Source organism: Notothenia coriiceps, unplaced genomic scaffold (assembly GCF_000735185.1).
Source record: "Notothenia coriiceps isolate Sejong01 unplaced genomic scaffold, NC01 NC01_scaffold00032050, whole genome shotgun sequence".
NCBI lineage: Eukaryota > Metazoa > Chordata > Actinopteri > Perciformes > Nototheniidae > Notothenia > Notothenia coriiceps.
Genome location: NW_011364751.1, coordinates 16006 through 33334, shown reverse-complemented (window position 1 = coordinate 33334; position 17329 = coordinate 16006). Strand labels below are relative to the sequence as shown.

The 17329-nt window shown below is 41.3% G+C and overlaps 3 protein-coding genes across 5 annotated transcripts in view; 2 read left to right on the top strand and 1 right to left on the bottom strand.

The window, feature by feature from the left end:
- Positions 1-8713, bottom strand: part of tut7 (terminal uridylyl transferase 7) — a 14431-nt gene extending 5718 nt beyond the window's left edge. The window contains exons 1-17 of one of the 2 annotated variants that reach the window (XM_010788685.1): positions 8618-8713; positions 7322-7733; positions 6908-7062; positions 6287-6403; positions 5961-6138; positions 5688-5776; positions 5133-5184; positions 4948-5017; positions 4613-4739; positions 4384-4503; positions 4147-4275; positions 3758-3935; positions 2829-3502; positions 2543-2693; positions 2177-2263; positions 1933-2033; positions 1589-1646 (exon numbers count right to left, since the gene is read on the bottom strand). In XM_010788685.1, coding sequence (XP_010786987.1) covers positions 1589-1646; positions 1933-2033; positions 2177-2263; positions 2543-2693; positions 2829-3502; positions 3758-3935; positions 4147-4275; positions 4384-4503; positions 4613-4739; positions 4948-5017; positions 5133-5184; positions 5688-5776; positions 5961-6138; positions 6287-6403; positions 6908-7062; positions 7322-7712 — 2677 coding nt within the window. In that variant the 5' untranslated portion in view covers positions 7713-7733; positions 8618-8713. The remainder of the gene's footprint in view (positions 1-1588; positions 1647-1932; positions 2034-2176; positions 2264-2542; positions 2694-2828; positions 3503-3757; positions 3936-4146; positions 4276-4383; positions 4504-4612; positions 4740-4947; positions 5018-5132; positions 5185-5687; positions 5777-5960; positions 6139-6286; positions 6404-6907; positions 7063-7321; positions 7734-8617) is intronic. The other variant, XM_010788686.1, reaches the window with a different exon arrangement.
- Positions 8714-9288: 575 nt separating this feature from the next.
- Positions 9289-11891, top strand: ccno (cyclin O). The gene is made up of 3 exons (XM_010788684.1): positions 9289-10110; positions 10701-10886; positions 10974-11891. The coding sequence occupies exons 1-3, from the start codon at positions 9766-9768 to the stop codon at positions 11580-11582; spliced, it is 1140 nt and encodes a 379-aa protein (XP_010786986.1). The 5' UTR covers positions 9289-9765; the 3' UTR covers positions 11583-11891.
- A 1144-nt stretch (positions 11892-13035) lies between these two features.
- mcidas (multiciliate differentiation and DNA synthesis associated cell cycle protein) lies at positions 13036-15834 on the top strand. Of its 2 annotated transcripts, XM_010788682.1 has the most exons (8): positions 13036-13119; positions 13194-13263; positions 13372-13451; positions 13731-13838; positions 13922-13982; positions 14140-14366; positions 14837-14947; positions 15055-15834. In XM_010788682.1, exons 1-8 carry the CDS (start codon positions 13036-13038, stop codon positions 15487-15489), a joined length of 1176 nt encoding a protein of 391 aa, XP_010786984.1. In that variant the 3' UTR covers positions 15490-15834. The 2 variants fall into 2 exon arrangements, with proteins under 2 accessions (XP_010786984.1, XP_010786985.1); XM_010788683.1 differs by lacking the exon at positions 13731-13838 and having other exon boundaries at positions 15055-15832.
- The last annotated feature ends 1495 nt before the right edge of the window (positions 15835-17329 follow it).

The following is a 17329-nucleotide window of genomic DNA, read 5'->3' as shown; positions in this document are numbered from 1 at the left end:
TCATAGCAAATGTATGATTTGCATGTTGTAGAGACAGATGGTAGTTAGTAATGTAAAGGGCTCCACTAGTAGGTGTGTGGTATAGGTCTGTTGTACGCCCTCAGTTGATTTGTTCAAGGTTCTGGTGTGCGGAAGTGTTATGAAGCTTCACGATTTGGTGTCACTTTTGCTAGTTGTGTTGATGGGCGAGCCTGTGTGTTTGTTCAGGATGCCTGAGTGTATTTGGGGTGCAGATATGTGTTATTGTGTTTAAAAGGAAGCTATTTGACACTAGTGATGTGCGTTCTTTTTTCTGCATTTGAAGTCGTGGAAAATGTGGCTTTGTGTTGAGCGTTATTTATTATGACCTCACAATAGAATACAGGACAATGCGTACCTCTTTATTTCGCGGACTTTATAATTCCATTTTTTTTATGTTTGGTTGTTTTTGTGCATTGGGTTGGTGGGGGTGTTGTTGAGAGTGTGGGATTGGTGTGGTGCTTTTTTGCTCCCATGTTTTTCGGGACGCTGCGGGTTATTATTAGGTTCTTTGGGTGTACGGGTTGCGGATAATTCTATTGAGTTTTTAACGATGCCCAAACTGGCCACTCACCGCGGAACCCGTTGTATGTTCCTGAATCTATTGTGATTTTTTGATTCTGGTTTGGACTGATCGCACTAGTTCATCTTTTATACTCTATTGGGGTTCTTCTATGTGTGCCGGGTTGTTCGCGGCGGGCACCGCTATCTTTGTAAGTCGTGTGTTTGTCTGGCTCTGATTGATGGTTTTTTAGCATGGTAAATGTATGTGGTGCCTTGGAGAGTTGGATGACAGTGTAGCGTGTGTGTTAATAAGTGGGATGACCTATGAGAGTGGATGTTACGAGAGACATTAACGAGAGCATGTTGGAGACACGTTGTGCCCCGTAACCATCTGGAGAGGAGCAGCGTTGAGCTGTTTAATCATCTGCACGTGAGTTGGTTTTTACGTTTTGCGCTTGGGTAGTTTGTGTGAAAGTTGGTTGTGTGAATAAGGTGGGTTGTGTAGCTTGAAAGAGCGCTATGGTGTGGGTTATATGCTATGTGGAGTGCGAGTGTAGGTGTAGCAGGGGGAGTTTGGGGTGGGGTTTGTTTTCAGCAACCAGTCACATTGTTTGGAGTACTGAGTGCTATCTAATATGAGTAACCGTGTATACGGTTTATTTGGCAACTAATGCAACTTGTTGTGTATATATATGTGTTATGGGCTTCCTTCAATAAACATGGCTCATTTTGCTTGCTTTGTCTGGGATCAATGCCCGTTCTTGTGCAGCTGGAATCCACTTTACTATTGGGTAATTAAGACGATTAAAAAGCGCTTGCAGCTTAGTAGTGGATGCCTAGGTGGTTTATAGAGGTTGGAGTGTTCACCTAGTTCATTTTTTTTTTGCTGTTTGAGGAGTGAGTTTGTGTTTTTTTTTTTAGTTATTTGTTTTTGGGAGATGGTTGAAGTGCGGCTTATATATGTACACATCATTCAATTTAGCTGCTGCGGCTTATATTCAGGTGCGCCTTATAGTCCGAAAATTACGTTACTTTATTGACCAAATTAAACTAGCATCTTTCTAACCTGGGTGTTTCCTCAGCATCCTCGCCAAGCTTTCGATTATGCTGATGCAGTCAATGTCCTGTGGAAGCAATTGATGAAAATCATTACTTTTTGATGGATTTAGAGATTACCATAAACCTCATGACAATTCACTATAACCAATAACTTCAACATCCACCAACCTCATCGTGTTTATTCCTCAATGATTAAAGCAGAAACACTGTATACCAACCAACATTATTTTTTCTGTTTCTATCCATTAATGAACTACACTCATGCAAGCATCTGAAAGTAGGACATTCGTCATGTCACCACATTTAAATAACTTTCAAAAATGACATCCCATAATTAAACAGATAGCTTACATCCATTGTCTCCTGCCCCTCCAGCACCATGCAGATGTCTAGGTCACTCTGCCTGAAGCCATAGCCATTTTTTGATGATCCGAACAGTTGTAGCCGGGCTCCTGTCCATCAGAAAACATGTTGAGTTAATCGTCAGTGCATTCTGATCCAAAATACGAGTTGTTAATATGAAAGTAAACAAAATGCAGTGTTAAATTGTACAAAATGAAAGACGCTGAACAGTAAAGACAGTGGTTTCCTTCACCTGCATACTGCCGCCTGACAAAGGTCTCCAGGTCTTGAAGGATGTGCTCTCTAACACCCACTTCCAGCTCATCAGGGGCGAAGTCAGCTAAAAACAAAAGAAGAAAAAAAAGAGTCATCCTCAGATCGGACCCAAGTCCTACACTTTATTTGAATGATTTCCCCAAAGTGAAATGAAGAAGAAGTCATAGGAAACATGTGCAAACATCAATAATACGTTTGACTTATTTTATATGAATGCAACTATTTACTGAATCCGACTCAAACCTCACCCAAAAGAAGACAAATATTTGGTACCACAATCAAATCTATCCAATAATAATAATCTCATCATCTCTTCATATTTCTGAAATCACATAATACTCACTGAGGCACTGTTCACAGACTTTGTTGAGGACAACAAGAAACTCTGGTGTCATTGAGGGCAAAGGATCCAGCTCCACTTTCTTGAAATCTTCGGGACAGTCTTTCTTCAGATGTCCGTCGCGCTTGCACAAGTTGCACACGACCATGTGGGACTAAGGGAGATTGGGAGAAGTTAAGTCTAGATGATGGACACAAGCTCTTAAGTTTGAAAAGTTCCATTCATTTTCATACATATTAAGAATGTTGCTTGCAAAAGTGGAATGTATTAATACAAATGTAAGGCCTACCTTTCCCCTGGTGAACACTTGCTTGGTAAACACATAGGTCTGCTTCTTCTTCTGTTGGTTTTTATTTTCTGCGCTCTGATCCTTAACTGCATCCTCTGATAAAGTTGCTGGTGAGGGGCTCACAGGTTCCATCTCCACCTCTTCGTCATCCATTGAACCCGGTGTGTCCAGATCCGGACCCTCCTCATCAGACAAAAGCTCGTCCCCTGAGATTTCGTCCACGGGAAAAATGTCCTCATCCTCTGTAGTGAAGCTGTCCAGGTGATGTCTGCTATGTGCGCCCTCATTGTTATCCTCATCCTCCTCAGAGAGACTGCTCTTACCCTGGTCCACTTTTTCCTTCTCTCGTTCTTCATCCGAGTCACTGAATTCTTCAACTTCCTCTTCTTCTTCAATAATGCAATCGGAGTCTTCAGGGCCGTTTTCTCCAGCTTTAGATTGATCTGCATGTTGTGACTGGACGCTGAGCTCACTGAAATCTGATGTGATATCCGATGCATTGGAAGCCTCTGCGTTTGCCCCTCCACGCTGTGCCTTTGTCTTGACATTAGCAGCTGGCGTGTTGAGTGGCAGGGCAAAGTACTTGTAGGTGTTCTTGAGGCAGTGGACGATGTACTCGTACATTTGCTGACTGTTCACGGTACGAGCCACATTCCTCTTCACAGAAAATGGGTCTGAACACAGAAACAGAGATAGTACTGAAAGTTAAACCTTGTAAGAGTTATAAATAGTAAACACAAGAGTTGTTAAATGTTATAGAATCAGAGTAACAACTCTAAAGTCAACAAAATCCCAGAACCACACTAATAATCCAGTGGAATATCTTTTACTCGCTGCTTCTTTATTTCAACCACGGAATTAGCGTAGCTCTAATAGTGATTTTAGTGCAAAAACCTAAATTCAGACTACAAAATAACAAAGATTCTGACCCTCCACGGCGATACGTTTCTTTGGCCAGTCTTTCAGCTCTCGAGAGAGGACAGGGCTGGTCCGCACACTGATTACTTTATCAGCCAGGTCGAACTCCAGTGAGTAGAAGCGGAGCATTTCCACCCAGAGAAGCCCAACTTCCACTGGCGGGTGAGGGCTCTGGAACACCAGGGGAACCTGCAAGAAATCACAGATATTACACACTTTCAGGTGTCAGTGAGAGCGGATTAAAAACATCATACTATGAAACCCATGGTTATATAAAGTTCTAGCCTTTACAGTAGTGAAACAATGATAAAAAAAACTTATAGGAACAGCATATTCATCATTAAAACTATACAATTGTTATCACAAACTTCAAAAAATAAGGAAGTGTTGTCATGATTACCTTTCCTTTAATACAGGAGCCCTCTGCTGGCTGTTCTTTAGAGGCAGGGGTGTAAGCCCAGTGTACGTGACCATCCTCTGTGTGTGTGAGGTTGAAGTCCGACAGCCTGCTCAGTGAAAACACCTTAATCTAACAAATGAAGAAAGTCAGGTGATTAGATTAAACTACAAAAATGAACAATACTGATATTATTTCTCTGTATTCCATTTCAAGCTCAAGATGAACATAAAAGCAGACCTCTTGTTTCAGGTAGGTTGGCAAGAGGGACTCTTTGCGCTGCTGTAAGAAGTAGATAACCATGAGGGCGAAGACGTACGGGGGCAGCCCACCTTCCTCTGCACGGTCGATATCACAGATCTAAGCCAGAAGAGATGTGATGTTTTACCAAAGAATCTTAGGCTTAAAACACCATTATTTTCTGTTGTGTGTATAATATGAGCCAACAGTGTCACAACTGGAGACATACCTTTGCCCAGCGTCTTAGGCCCAGAACCAGTGGGAGGAGAAGGGGCTCCTGACTGGACAGAGCAGAAAGATAGGAGGTGGTCTGGAACGCGTTTTCATTCCCAGCACTCACTCTGCAGGTCAGGCCACTGTTGAGAAAAGATTAACAGTTTCAATGTACTGCTCATGTGTGTGTTGTGATGTAACCCTGATATGAACAGTTGTCAATCCATTTTTTTTCTCTCTTTACATGTAACAAAACTCATTCCTGTAGTTTCTTAACGTCCTGAAAAAACGGAATAACAAAAGATCATTCAGAGTTTAACACATGAAGTGGACAAGCAAATCTATACCAACCTCTTTTTCTCTTTGCACACGACCACAGGCACCCTGGCATGGAAATCAGCTTCCATATCAATGAAAATAGCTGAGGACACAACAAGACATGTTCCATTTAAAACTTCCATGACAGTCTGGCATTACATTTGATATGGTTTTAACAAAGACAAATATTGCGCTTAAATAAAAAAGAGGTGACTCACGGCTCACAGAGAGGCTCTCTTTGACCAGCAACAAGACGTCTGGCTGATGCATCTGCAAATACATTCCACTTTAAGTCTTAATACAGATATACAATATAGAAAAGGTGCAAAATAATAGCGATTTAAATATTTTCATAACCATACAATTCTCCAATTCATTATCATGAAGTGGTGTTAAATAAATATCCAACAGCAATATGAACAATTCTGAACCGCTGCAGTCTTTTCAAACTGCACACACAATATTCATTCCACTAATTTAAAGTGTGAAAATAAAGTTAGATCATCTTCTTATCATTTGAATTGTGTATCTTTATATACATAACCACTATAGAGGACATTAACAACATTAAGGATGTTGGATAATATTTCAATTTTTGTACACAATTTGGGATAGTTTCATTTTTCAGGAAAATAGTTTAAAGGGTTATTCTAGAGACTTGTTTAGCAGCCTTCTATGAGCTGAGCCAAAAAACTGAAAGCTAAACAAAAAAAATGCAACATGATCCGTTGCACTTCTAATTCACACTGTTGAAATCACACTGGGCTACTCACATGAGGCGGATACTGAATGTCAATATTGACGTCAGCATCCTTAAATCCAAACTTGGTGCAGGAGGATCCATATAGCCTGAGCCTGATCTCTACAGATGATAGAAAGAGAGGGAATACAGTTGTTAACATTAGAATGTACATCACAAAATAATAAACTTAAGTAAAGCATAAGAGCCAACAGCTTGCTTTCTACAAAGCAAAATCCCCACTCATGAAGGAATCAGGTCACGTCTCATGGCTACCTAAGACATATTTCATCCCCAGGTGACCTACCAGGCAGGACGGACAGAAGGAGGTCTTGCATCATGGAGACAACACATTGTCTCATCTCAACATCCTGGTCATTCATCCCATGTTCCCGGACAACCTCCTCTAATGCTGCACTCACTGCACTGATCAGCTCTGGACCAGGAGGCAGAATCTCAGTGAGCATCACCTGCTCTTGCCTCTCCTATAAACACAAACAGGAAAAAAAGAGCATCAACACAATTTTAAGGGCAAAAGAATATTGTCCCATGAGAGTACATCAGCATCACCCGCCTACAAACGTTTACGGTTATAATCATCACTGTGATTTGCATAATAACACTTTTTCTTACCCTGGCCCTCTTCTTGTGCCGTTTGTCTCTGATATGTCTGTAAGCGTCAGACACAGACTCCAGCAGAACGTCACACAGAGAGCAGGTGTAAAGTGCACTGGGGTTGCTGTGGGACCTCTGAACCATTAGAAAGAAGGAGAGAGATCAGACAAAGGCTGCAATAGTTACACTTTCATGGATATTCTTAGCTCATCTGTGCCCCATAAAGACTTCACACATTCTTTATGAAACAATTCAAATAAACTAGTCCTAGTCATGTACAAAAAACAAAACTATCAAAGCACATTATTGCTGCAACTTCTGCATTGCCTGTTCGTTTGGTATAAATCATCACAAAACAGGGAAATACGCCCAAACACAACTTATGTTAAGGCCTGTCTGACCAACAGTTTAATAACCATACATATCAAAATGTGCAACTCTGCAATATCAAGAAAAGCAGCAAATTCTCACATAAGAACTGGGGAAACCCCATTTTTTTTTGTCACATCCGCTCGAATTATGACTGGAGCACAGAATCAATCATCAAATATTTGCGGATGCATTTTTATCTATTTATAATTTCAGCGAAAGCGTATAAACATAAGACTGTATTCGTGGGTTAGCACACAGATCCTGTACCTTCTTCAGGCTGTAGATCTCATCTTTGTTAAGCCGCTTCTCTGCCTGTCGAAGGGTTTGCAGCTCTTTGGCTGAGAGTGTTGACTCGTCAATCAGAGGGCCCATGTTCTCTTCAGCATAAGCTCTATTCTTGTTTCTGTTTCTCCGTCTCCTCCCTTTGGAAAGAAAAAATACACGTGGTAAACAAGTTTCGTGGAACTTATCATTAATGTGTATAGTACATCATGGATGATGGAGTACTAGCCTTCAGTCAGACTCAAGCTTTATTAGCACTGATCATTCTTAACTGGATCAGGAAGCACCTTATGTTAAGGTGTCAATAGAGACGGCTGCATTATAACTTGGTTAAGTGGGTATAATCTTAAAACTGTCCCACTCTGGCTTATTAAACCACACCTGCTTTATGAGCATTACCATCATTTTCATCTCTCCCTCCCTGCTCCCGGTCGTCCCTTGGCCCTTCTCCCTGGTTACTTCTCCTCCATTGTTGCTGGGAGCGCTCTCTCCAGTTTTCCTCTCGTGTCCCACCACTGTTCTCAGGACCCGAGGACCACCGAGGGTCATCCTTTTGTGAGGGGCTGTGACCACCTCTGAATCCGCCAGGGGAATAGCCCATGGGCCCCATTCCTCCCTTCTTGGGACTGGCCCGGTAGGGTCCGCCCTGGTTCTTGCCTCCCTCTGATCTGTAATTCTGTCCTCGACCCTGGTCCGGGGTCCTCCAGGGTTCTGCTCTCTCTGCTCCTGGTCCTGATCCTCTCTCCCATCCGCCTTGCCTACCCCGGTAAGGCCTGCCTGAATTTTCCATGGTTCACTTTTGCTAAAACTGCTGGAAGAAATGTTCAGTTAATGAGAAAATCCCGCATTTTTTAAAACATTCCGACATGCACTTTATTTTGGAGAAGAAGCCAGTATTAGTTGTATTTGTATTTAAACTGCTCAAAGCTTTCACATCACATCGTGTATTTCAGACCAGACTGTTGCACAACTTTGCAGCTAAATAAAACACAGCTACAATTTCAAGCTTATTAAGTGGAGCCAACAGATATATCTGATGATAGATTGTGTCATTTTAGCCCCGTGTAACTTGATTGTCCCACTGAAAACTCAGGTTAACCGTTAACTAACTTTTATTGTAGCTGTGACACATGACAGTACTAAACTACGGATGTGAAACCCGTGGAAAACCTAACCTTAATAGCATGATGATTCTCATGTTACCAAACATCTATCTTACTTGTATAACATCACCGCAGGGTTGATTGAGGTGACTAAAGTTACATTGCAAACACTAAGGTTAGCTAACTAACTTAACACAGGCGGACTTCGGAAGCTTGTTTTGCATGGTGTTAGCTCAAGCTAGCTCACTAGCGTATGCATTCTGATTTCCCAGTTACCTTACTTCTTCTTATTTCTTTAATTGACGGCGTATCACTTCATCACGCATGTCGCTAACCCACCATCAACAAATGAGTGTTAGTCACCTTATTTAACGTTAGCTTACATATAAATCGCAACCAGCTCACGTTACCGTTGCATATTTAGCTTACCAGCTAGGACAGCTAACGGTAGCTACACAGCTAACAACAGCTAGCATTAATGTTGATTTCATAGTTTCCTTCAAACTGCTCAATCTGCAACGGCGTCAAATGCAGCGATTAGTAAAACATAAGCTAAAATGATCTGCAACGAATAATAAAGTCATTAAAATACCTTGTGTACGTCTGCAGAGGGCATACTTGAAGCGCTCGTCTTGCACTGGAGTTTGAAAGATGACGTACGTCTGTTTTGTAGTCGTTTTGTAATTCCGCCCACAGCAAACCCAGGACAGGTCGCTCTGAATTTTAGTAGACAATATAATTTTAACTGTTAGGAGTATCACTAATATTTAAGTAGGCCTACATCTCTTCAGCAATCTGAAGCAAAGTCCAGAAAATGTCTGAAACCAGTTGTGGATGAGGTTACTGGAATGCCATTGTTATGGATAAACAATGACACGGTTGTTTTCCACTTGGCTACTATTTTGAGAATAATAACTCTGAATAAGATAAAATAGTTTGGTACAAAAATTGTAGGAAAACCATATTTTTACAAATAATACATTTAAATTATTTAACCACATGTGGAACACCTCAACATATTTATATCATGTGCAAGTAGCCAATGACACTACAACACCCTTTCACGTGTGTATTATGTGCAACTAACAACACCATTTTACTGAATCATAATAACAATCTGATTACAGTGCAAAAAACATTGTTTTGGTTTAATACATATCAAAAAACCTAGGCCAAAATTAATGCAAACAAGTAAAGTAGCCTACATTTTAAAATAGCCTACATTTTAAAATCCAAAACATAATAGGCACATATGGTTTTGAGTTATTTATTGAGAAATATGAGATAACTCCTGTAAAAAAAAAAAGCACAGCATTTCACATTTCAAAAAGTCACACAGGTGCTACATTGTTGTGAATGTACATTTGATATTCATGAAGTGAAACATCAGGGTATAGCCAACATGTGATGCATAGTTGTTGTATTTTTACATTTTGACGTTGCCCAATCCTTTTTGTAGCATGAAATAGGCCTACAGAGAGCAAGCAGTAACATATGGTTCAAGGTTTAATTAACTCTACTTGGAATAAGTGATTGTTTAGCCTCGGTTGCCCAGGCGACAGGAGAAGGGTGCGCTGCAGGAGCGGGGATGGCCCCGGGAAAAGTGATACGCAAACCAGACTCCCCTCACCCAACACCTCCATCCCACAAGCAACATCCAGGAGACTGCTGCTCTGTCAGACCTGGCCTCAGTTATGCAAAGCCAGTAGAAGCTCCAGTTAGAGATCGATTATATTGGACATGGTGTCATTTGTGAACGGATCCAAGACTGTTTCGAAACGGAGACGCACCATTTGCGCATCTCCTTCAAAAGAAGCGCTCACAGCGGCCCATCAGAGGCAGCCTGCCCGGCACAGGAAGCAGACATTCATGTCCAAGTTGAGTGACTCCGGGTTCGAGGAAGATTTAGGGTCCTCCCCGATTTCATCCCCGGCTCGGATAGATGTGTCTCCTCTGCGTTCAGACGAGCCTACTTCTGGTCGGCTGTCTAACTGGTACATGCAGTACGGGGACATCGGTTTCAAGATTCAGATGGACAAAGAGGCGCGGTTTTATTCCTGCAAAAGCTTGGCACACCAGCCACAAGTATGCTATTACACATGTTTGACTTTATGCACTGTTAGTATATTTTTGTCTAGCATATTGCACTTAAATTCAGCCAGTTATGGAAACCATTACTCAAAACGTGTAATTTATTTAACCAATTGTATGAGTTAGGCTACTTGTCTGTCTCTATTTATTTTTATTTGTTTCTAACAACCACATGGTAAGCCTGTATTAACTATGAACACCTGCAATCCTAAACAAAATATTTTGCCATCTGGCTCATATGCCCCTGAGATAACAGCCTTTAAGTTTGTTAAGACAGACAATATGTCAACGTTATATATAAGTTTCGTTATGTGGCACCAACTTTGACAATTGAGATTACTTTTTCATTGCAAACCATAGTTTACTAGGCTACTTAATATCTCTGATTATGCTGTCAGTATAATCATAGTCTCCTGAAATGAACACAAAGTTGCTGAATGCAGGATTAAGACTTGTATTTAAACTAAGGCTACAGAAAAGGTTTCAAATACATTTATAAGGGACAATCAGATGCAACTTCAAGTCACGCTCACTAAAATCCTATTTTCTTTCAGTTTCTAAAGGAGTCTGTGTTTTACTTTCAGTTGACTACAGAAGCACGCTGTAAGCTTGTCAGCTGGCTCATCCCCGTACACAAACACCTCCATCTGTCCTTTGAGTGCTGCTGCCTGGCGGTGAACATCATGGATAGGTTCATGGTTACCACACCAGTGGCTGCTGACTGCTTCCAGCTACTGGGTGTCACTGCACTCCTCCTAGCAAGCAAACAGGTGTGTATTTTAGTTGTAGAAGCTTTAAGAACAAAAACTTGGGGATTTTGTTTTATTTATAACATTTATTTTCTCCGTGTTACCCAGGTAGAGGTGTTCTCACCGCGGATCAGCCATCTCTTGTCAATGTGCTGTGACGCCTTCACTAAGGAGCAGCTATGCAACCTGGAGTGTCTCATCCTCCTCCGCCTCAACTTCCGCCTCTCTGCACCTACACTGGCCTTCTTCCTAGACTATTACACCAACTGCATTGAGGATGCCCAGCTTGAGTCTGAGAAGACAGGTGGTGGCAGATTTGAAAGAACAAATACAGACACAAAGAGATCCGGGCAGTGCAGCAGCCTAGCACAAAAGGTGTGCGAATTAAGCCTTGCAGACTATGCTTTCAACAAATATCCACCATCTTTGACTGCTAGCTGTGCACTGAGGATAGCCAGTGAGTTATTGACAACAGAACAAGGGTTTTTTGAGCATGCAGCCATCCAGCTACAGGACAAGTGGGGCTATTTTGTTGATGAACTATGTACCCAACCATCTGACAGCCCTGATCTATCTGAGGCAGACTCTCAGGCAGTAAAGGGCCACTTCTTGTATGTGAGTCAGGGGAAGCACACTCTAGCCCAGGAATGCAAAGAGAACCTGTTGCTGTTGGTGTCATTAAACCAGGAGACAATGGAAATGATGTCTGCCATGTGACAAGTGTGCCACCAGTCAAATGTTACCAAAATCACTTATTCCCCTCCTCATTGGGATTTATATTCTCCGGGCGGGTTGTATGAAGGTTACTATTTCAAAAGTGAAGTCTGATGTTTATACAATCAAATCATCATTTTTACCTCATTATGTTGATCTGAAGGAATGTTAATGCAGCATAATAGTTTGATTTATTTTACTGATACGGGTTATGTTTACCAATAAAGTATATTATTATATTCTGTTCATTTTTATTCTATCAGTCACCGTTTACTGTGTCTTTTTGCTATTGAAGATATGTTACTGTTGCAACATGAAGGATCTGGAAAATTGTACTGTGATTCATTGTTGTGTTGTATTATGAAATAAAATATCAGTAATTTTATCTGCGTTTTGTCTCTGAATGGATTATAAAATGTGGAGCCATAACTCACATATGATGAAAAACCACAAGGCATTTATTTGATATAACTCTGGCCATGGATGACACGGCATGAATGAGAGATCATGCAATTTAAATATACAATCAACACTTAAAATGGAAAGTTGATGATGTCCTCTTTATCTTGATTAGGGGGTAAACTCACTAGCATAAATTATTGCTCTGTAACATTTATGATCAGTATGACAAGAGCCCATTATATCAGATTGACATATATCCAAATGCAAATCTTGTCTATTGTAACTGTTTGCCCGGACCCCAGTTTACCATCCTCTTTACTTGACGTTGCATCACTCTTTACTGTGCCAACACAGCCTGGTCAATTGAGGGGGCTTTCTCTGATAATCCATTACGCGTGGCATCTCGACCTGCTGACACAGTGTCGACCACACAGGTGCATTCAGCGTTAAGGGTCAACAAGGCTACTCTTGTTTGTTTACTAATAGAGGTATTTGTCACGAGTGTTTACTAAGCTGTCTGCTATAAATGTCCTTTTCCTTTTTCCACTTTGCTTTAAATGTTGCAATAGACCTTGACCTAAATACATTTTACGCACAGCGGAATAATAATTACGCACTGAATTATGTGGCTATAAGAGACAAGGCATTGGTCTCTACTGTGCTGGCGGGCTGGTCAGCCTTGTGAGGCAGGCAGCAGTGTGTTGTTGTATAAAACAGACGTGGATAAATTAAGCCAGGCACTATTTACGCCTCTGGCTCGGCGCAGGGGATATTTGGCCGCAGGAGGAGGGAGAGCAGGTCTGTAGAGAGCACCTGCTGTAATGGCGCCGTTACGCGCGGTACCAGTTACACTTCACACCAGAAAAAAAACCGTTAGTCGGCACCAATTCAGTCTCCGAGGACGCCATCGCTCCCTGGAGACCAAATAAGTGCATTTGATTGGGCCAAAACTATGAGGCCGCGGCATGGAGAGACACAAACCGGGAGAATTTCGTCTATATTAGCTTTAAATCAAACCACGAACACTCAGTCCTGCAGAGCTGAGCTGATGAAGATGCAAAGAGACATGAAGTTGTTCGGTGCTGGGTGCCCAAACCAAATGAGCCAACAGGGGAGGAGGGCAGCAGGAAACAGAAAGGTATGACATTCTTCTCTTTAGAATGATGCACACAGCTCTTGAAAGTGGTGTTAACATACGTTCTATCCCTGCAGGATAAGATGGTGCCAAGAAGCAGCAGTCCAATCAATGTGTACGTCGAGCTCCCCTGCATCATTGAACAAGGTATATGCATCTCTGTTTAACTTCAGGCACTTCCTTAACACGTGTACTTATAATTACATCAGGTGCTCTCGAGAGTTCACTCATGGATCATCCCTTCTTTTGTTACAGCTTTATCCACAATTGCATGGAATGATTTGGAAGACTGTGCGTCTGTGGTGAGACGGCAGAGCGACTCCCTCTGCTCTCAGGTGAGGAAAAACATAGTATCAGAAATATATGCGTTATTGTTATTTAGAAACCTCATGGTTTTGTGACACCTCATTTATCATCGCATTTACCACCACATCGATCATCCAGAGAAGGGTGATAAATCAGATGCAGATCTGCATCAGGATACGTCTGTTAATGTTTGACACGATGTGCTGGAATTATGCACGAATGAGATTGTAGTTTGCTCATGACACGCAGACTACCGCTAATTGGCCGGACCTCCCATATTTTGTTCACATGCTGCCTCTTTGCCACAGCTCAACACTAAAATCACAACACGCGACGGAACACTTACCGAAATGATGAGCTATACATGTTCTGCCATACCGCCACATTACCCTGCTTGGTCGTGGTGGGACTTTCAGGTTAGGGGCATGAATGATTTCTCTGTCGACTATGTGTTTAATCTACAATTTGTCATTTAATCGTACATTTCAATTGCCAACAGGTAAATGAATCTGATGCAGATGACCAAGACTTCGGAGATTATGCACTGGATTTCATGGCAGGTAAGCAAAGAAAATAGTGTGTGGAGATGCAGCATTTATATATAATCCTAAATATGTGCTAGTGTATTTTCATCTTAATCCTCATCATTATTATTATCGTATTTTTAACATTGAGGAAATCCTTAAAATTCTCCCATGTTGTGTGTTTATCTGTCAGATTCTCCTGCCACGCTGGAGAGTAATCTGTCTCCAGCTGAACTGGTGCCATTTCTGGGATGTGTCATACCTCTCCTCACCCCTCAGCAGTATTTCTCTCCAGTGGAGAGTCTGAGCCACTCTTTCACAGAAGCGAGCGACCCATCTGTCCAAGATGGAGCTCCCTGGCAAGGCATCGCCCAGTGCCAAGGCAGGGCATTCGGAGACTCTATGGAAGTCAACAATCAGGTAAAACTTCACTGTGGCAACTATATGCTCCTTTTTTACTTGATAACTGTGGTGCACATGATAAGGTAATAGTCATATGTGATTTGTGTTATGGTGGATCTAAATGGTGCAATGTTAATATTTTAGATTTGATGGATGATTACACACAGCCCTGCTAATGAACATGATGAAATAAATCAATTGACAGGTTTCTACTCAATCATGGTCCTTCTGTTGTGTAAAGACTTTATAACATGATGCTAGGACAAGACACTATTCTTTTTTTATTTTTCCCAGTTGGTTGATATGTGTTTACAGGAGAGTTTGTGTAAACCAGCAATGAGCAAATGTTATGATTCAAATTACATAAAATAAACATCAATAAGGCAAAACACAACAAAATGCGTATACATGCACAATTAAGTAAAGCCCTCTGTTTGAGTAATGATTCCCTTCAGCATGACTCAACATATGTGTCTGTGTGCCTGCAGCTCCACGAGACTCTACACCGGCAACAAGAAGAGATTGACTGCCTTCAGGAGAGAAACCTTCATCTCAGACAGCTGGCCAGCCGAGCTAAGCACCTGGCCTCAGTGCTTGAGGTGAGTTCATGGCTGAGACAAGCACAGCCAAGCACCCTTTGCACAGTTTCATCCTGGACCCATGTTTAACCCTGTATTAATTAATCTCTATATACGTGTGTCTTCAGAAACTGATGACAGTCAGGGACCAAAGAGAACAAGTCATACCTTGCGGTGATAAAACTACACTGAGTCCCTGTAAGCGTCAACGACTGGATGAAGGATATGACACAGAGTCTTCTGACACAGTGGAGGACATGCTGAGGGACGTCAGCACACGCTGCAATGCCGTCCTGCACAACGCTGCTACTGGAACAAGACTGCCACAGGAATCAGAGACAATACGCATGTTTGGTGCATTCTCAGGCCTAAAGACTTCTATGTCAAAAGACAATAGCATGACGATGGATGCATCAAAGCTTCAAGAGAGTGTCTCATCCTTCAGAACGTCTGTGAGAGAACACAGCACCATAAGGACTCAGGTGTTTCCTCATGGACGTGCTTTCACTTCGAGGACTCAGCAAGGAGGATATCGGTTCCGCTGGCTTCCCAACGACAGCTGAAATTATGGTTAAAAGATATACAATTACATCCATTAATGTTTCTAATTAGTGATGGAAGGAAGTGTGGGTGGTAGTTACTGTTAATGCCTAACTTATAATCTATAGGGAGATCTGTAAATGATTCAATGTCTTTCTCAGACAGATTTGGCCTGTCAGCCAATCAGTCAGCTGCCTAACAAAGGAAATGATACTGCCACAGCTTTTGTTTTCATTGTGTTTCTGTTTACACCACTCAAAATCTTATAATCGAGCCAAACAATGCAGCAATTCAATTTTTTCTACACTTCACAACATGTTTTGTCTTGAAAAATAACAAATGATTTTATAAGCTTTGAAATAAAAGTTGTGTATTATAAAGCTGTATTGGAGGGATTTTTATCACAGAAGGAGGTGATGTTCAAACAAATGGAAAGAAACTGTTTTCAATGTGAACTTACCTTGTTTGAGCAGTGAAGCAAATATGACCCTGTGACCTTAAGGACTTCCTTTCCTTTTGTCTGTGTCTGGGTGACTGTGTGGTCTGAAAAAGGGCACATGTCATGATGCATTGCAGCTAACATCCTTGTTTACATCATTCGTTCCTGAAAGAAAAATGTCTTCTGAATTCATGACTTCTAAATCTTGTTGGCAACAGGTGTATAAAAAGTATTCCCCATGAGAAAGGTTCAAGAAAAACGTTGATTATAAATCATAATTTAGACAGTTAAAGGAAATAAGAGGAAATCAAAATATGAAGAAGAGATTCAATTATTTTAAGAGTATGTGACCTTCTGACCTCTGGTATATGTAGGCTGCATGTGATCTTTCTCTAACCTTACGGTTGAGGGCATTAGCTGTAAAAAAAAATGGGATGGTGCGAGGCGGGCCAATCCAGAGGATAATGTCGAACCTCAGGTCAGACACCTGTTTAAACTCCCCAAACCTGAGCCTTTTTACTTTAGAGCATGAAGGCAGCACTGCAGCCCTGGGATGGCAACACTTGACAGTACTGTCATGAAATAGGATGTGACAACATAAACAAAGATAAGAAGAGCCTGATCAGAGTTTGTGGCCTGATCTATCTGAATTATAATACAGCTTATGTCAGAAGAAAGTCTTTGAAAGCTGAATGACTGGTTAATTAAACTGTTTAACATGTAGCAGTTTGGTTTATAGGCTATTGAAAACAACTGTGTAAGTCCTGAAGTACTCAGCTCTTATAAATGCACAGTGTAAGAAGGTTCTTCAATAAAATATTGGTCAAATAAGATAACACAAGGATTAGCATCCCTTTACATACCAATATTAAAGTATTCATGCTTAACTTCACATTTCAGTTTAATATATATCAAAATACTGTATATATGAGGCTTTACTTTATTGTGGCAGCTGACAAAGTGTGTGTGGGGGTTTATTTTTGCTTGGGTAGTTTGTGATTTATTAAGGTCTTATCTTGATTAATAGAATTCAATTGTACCATCATAATTGTATTTATTTAACTAAATCTTTGAAGTTATAATATATAAACGTATACTAAAGTAGCCTATTAAAAAGTGCAATGTTTCATTCTGAATTGCAGTAGACTATACAAGTAGCTACAAGTACCTGAAAATGCTAGGCTACTTGATTAAATAGTAGGCCAACTTTCCACCCATAAAATCGAGGTACAATGGTCTGACTAACCCTGACCACGCTGGTTGACCCGACATGATTATTGTTAACCATTTAACTCCCAGCTGCCAACGTAAACCACACTGGACGCTTGTTGTCATACCTCAAACCTTCACACCCAGGCGCTCCTTGAGCCACTTTTACTGCAAACAAACAGGTCCGCGTGTCACTGACCAGCAGCGCCGGGGAG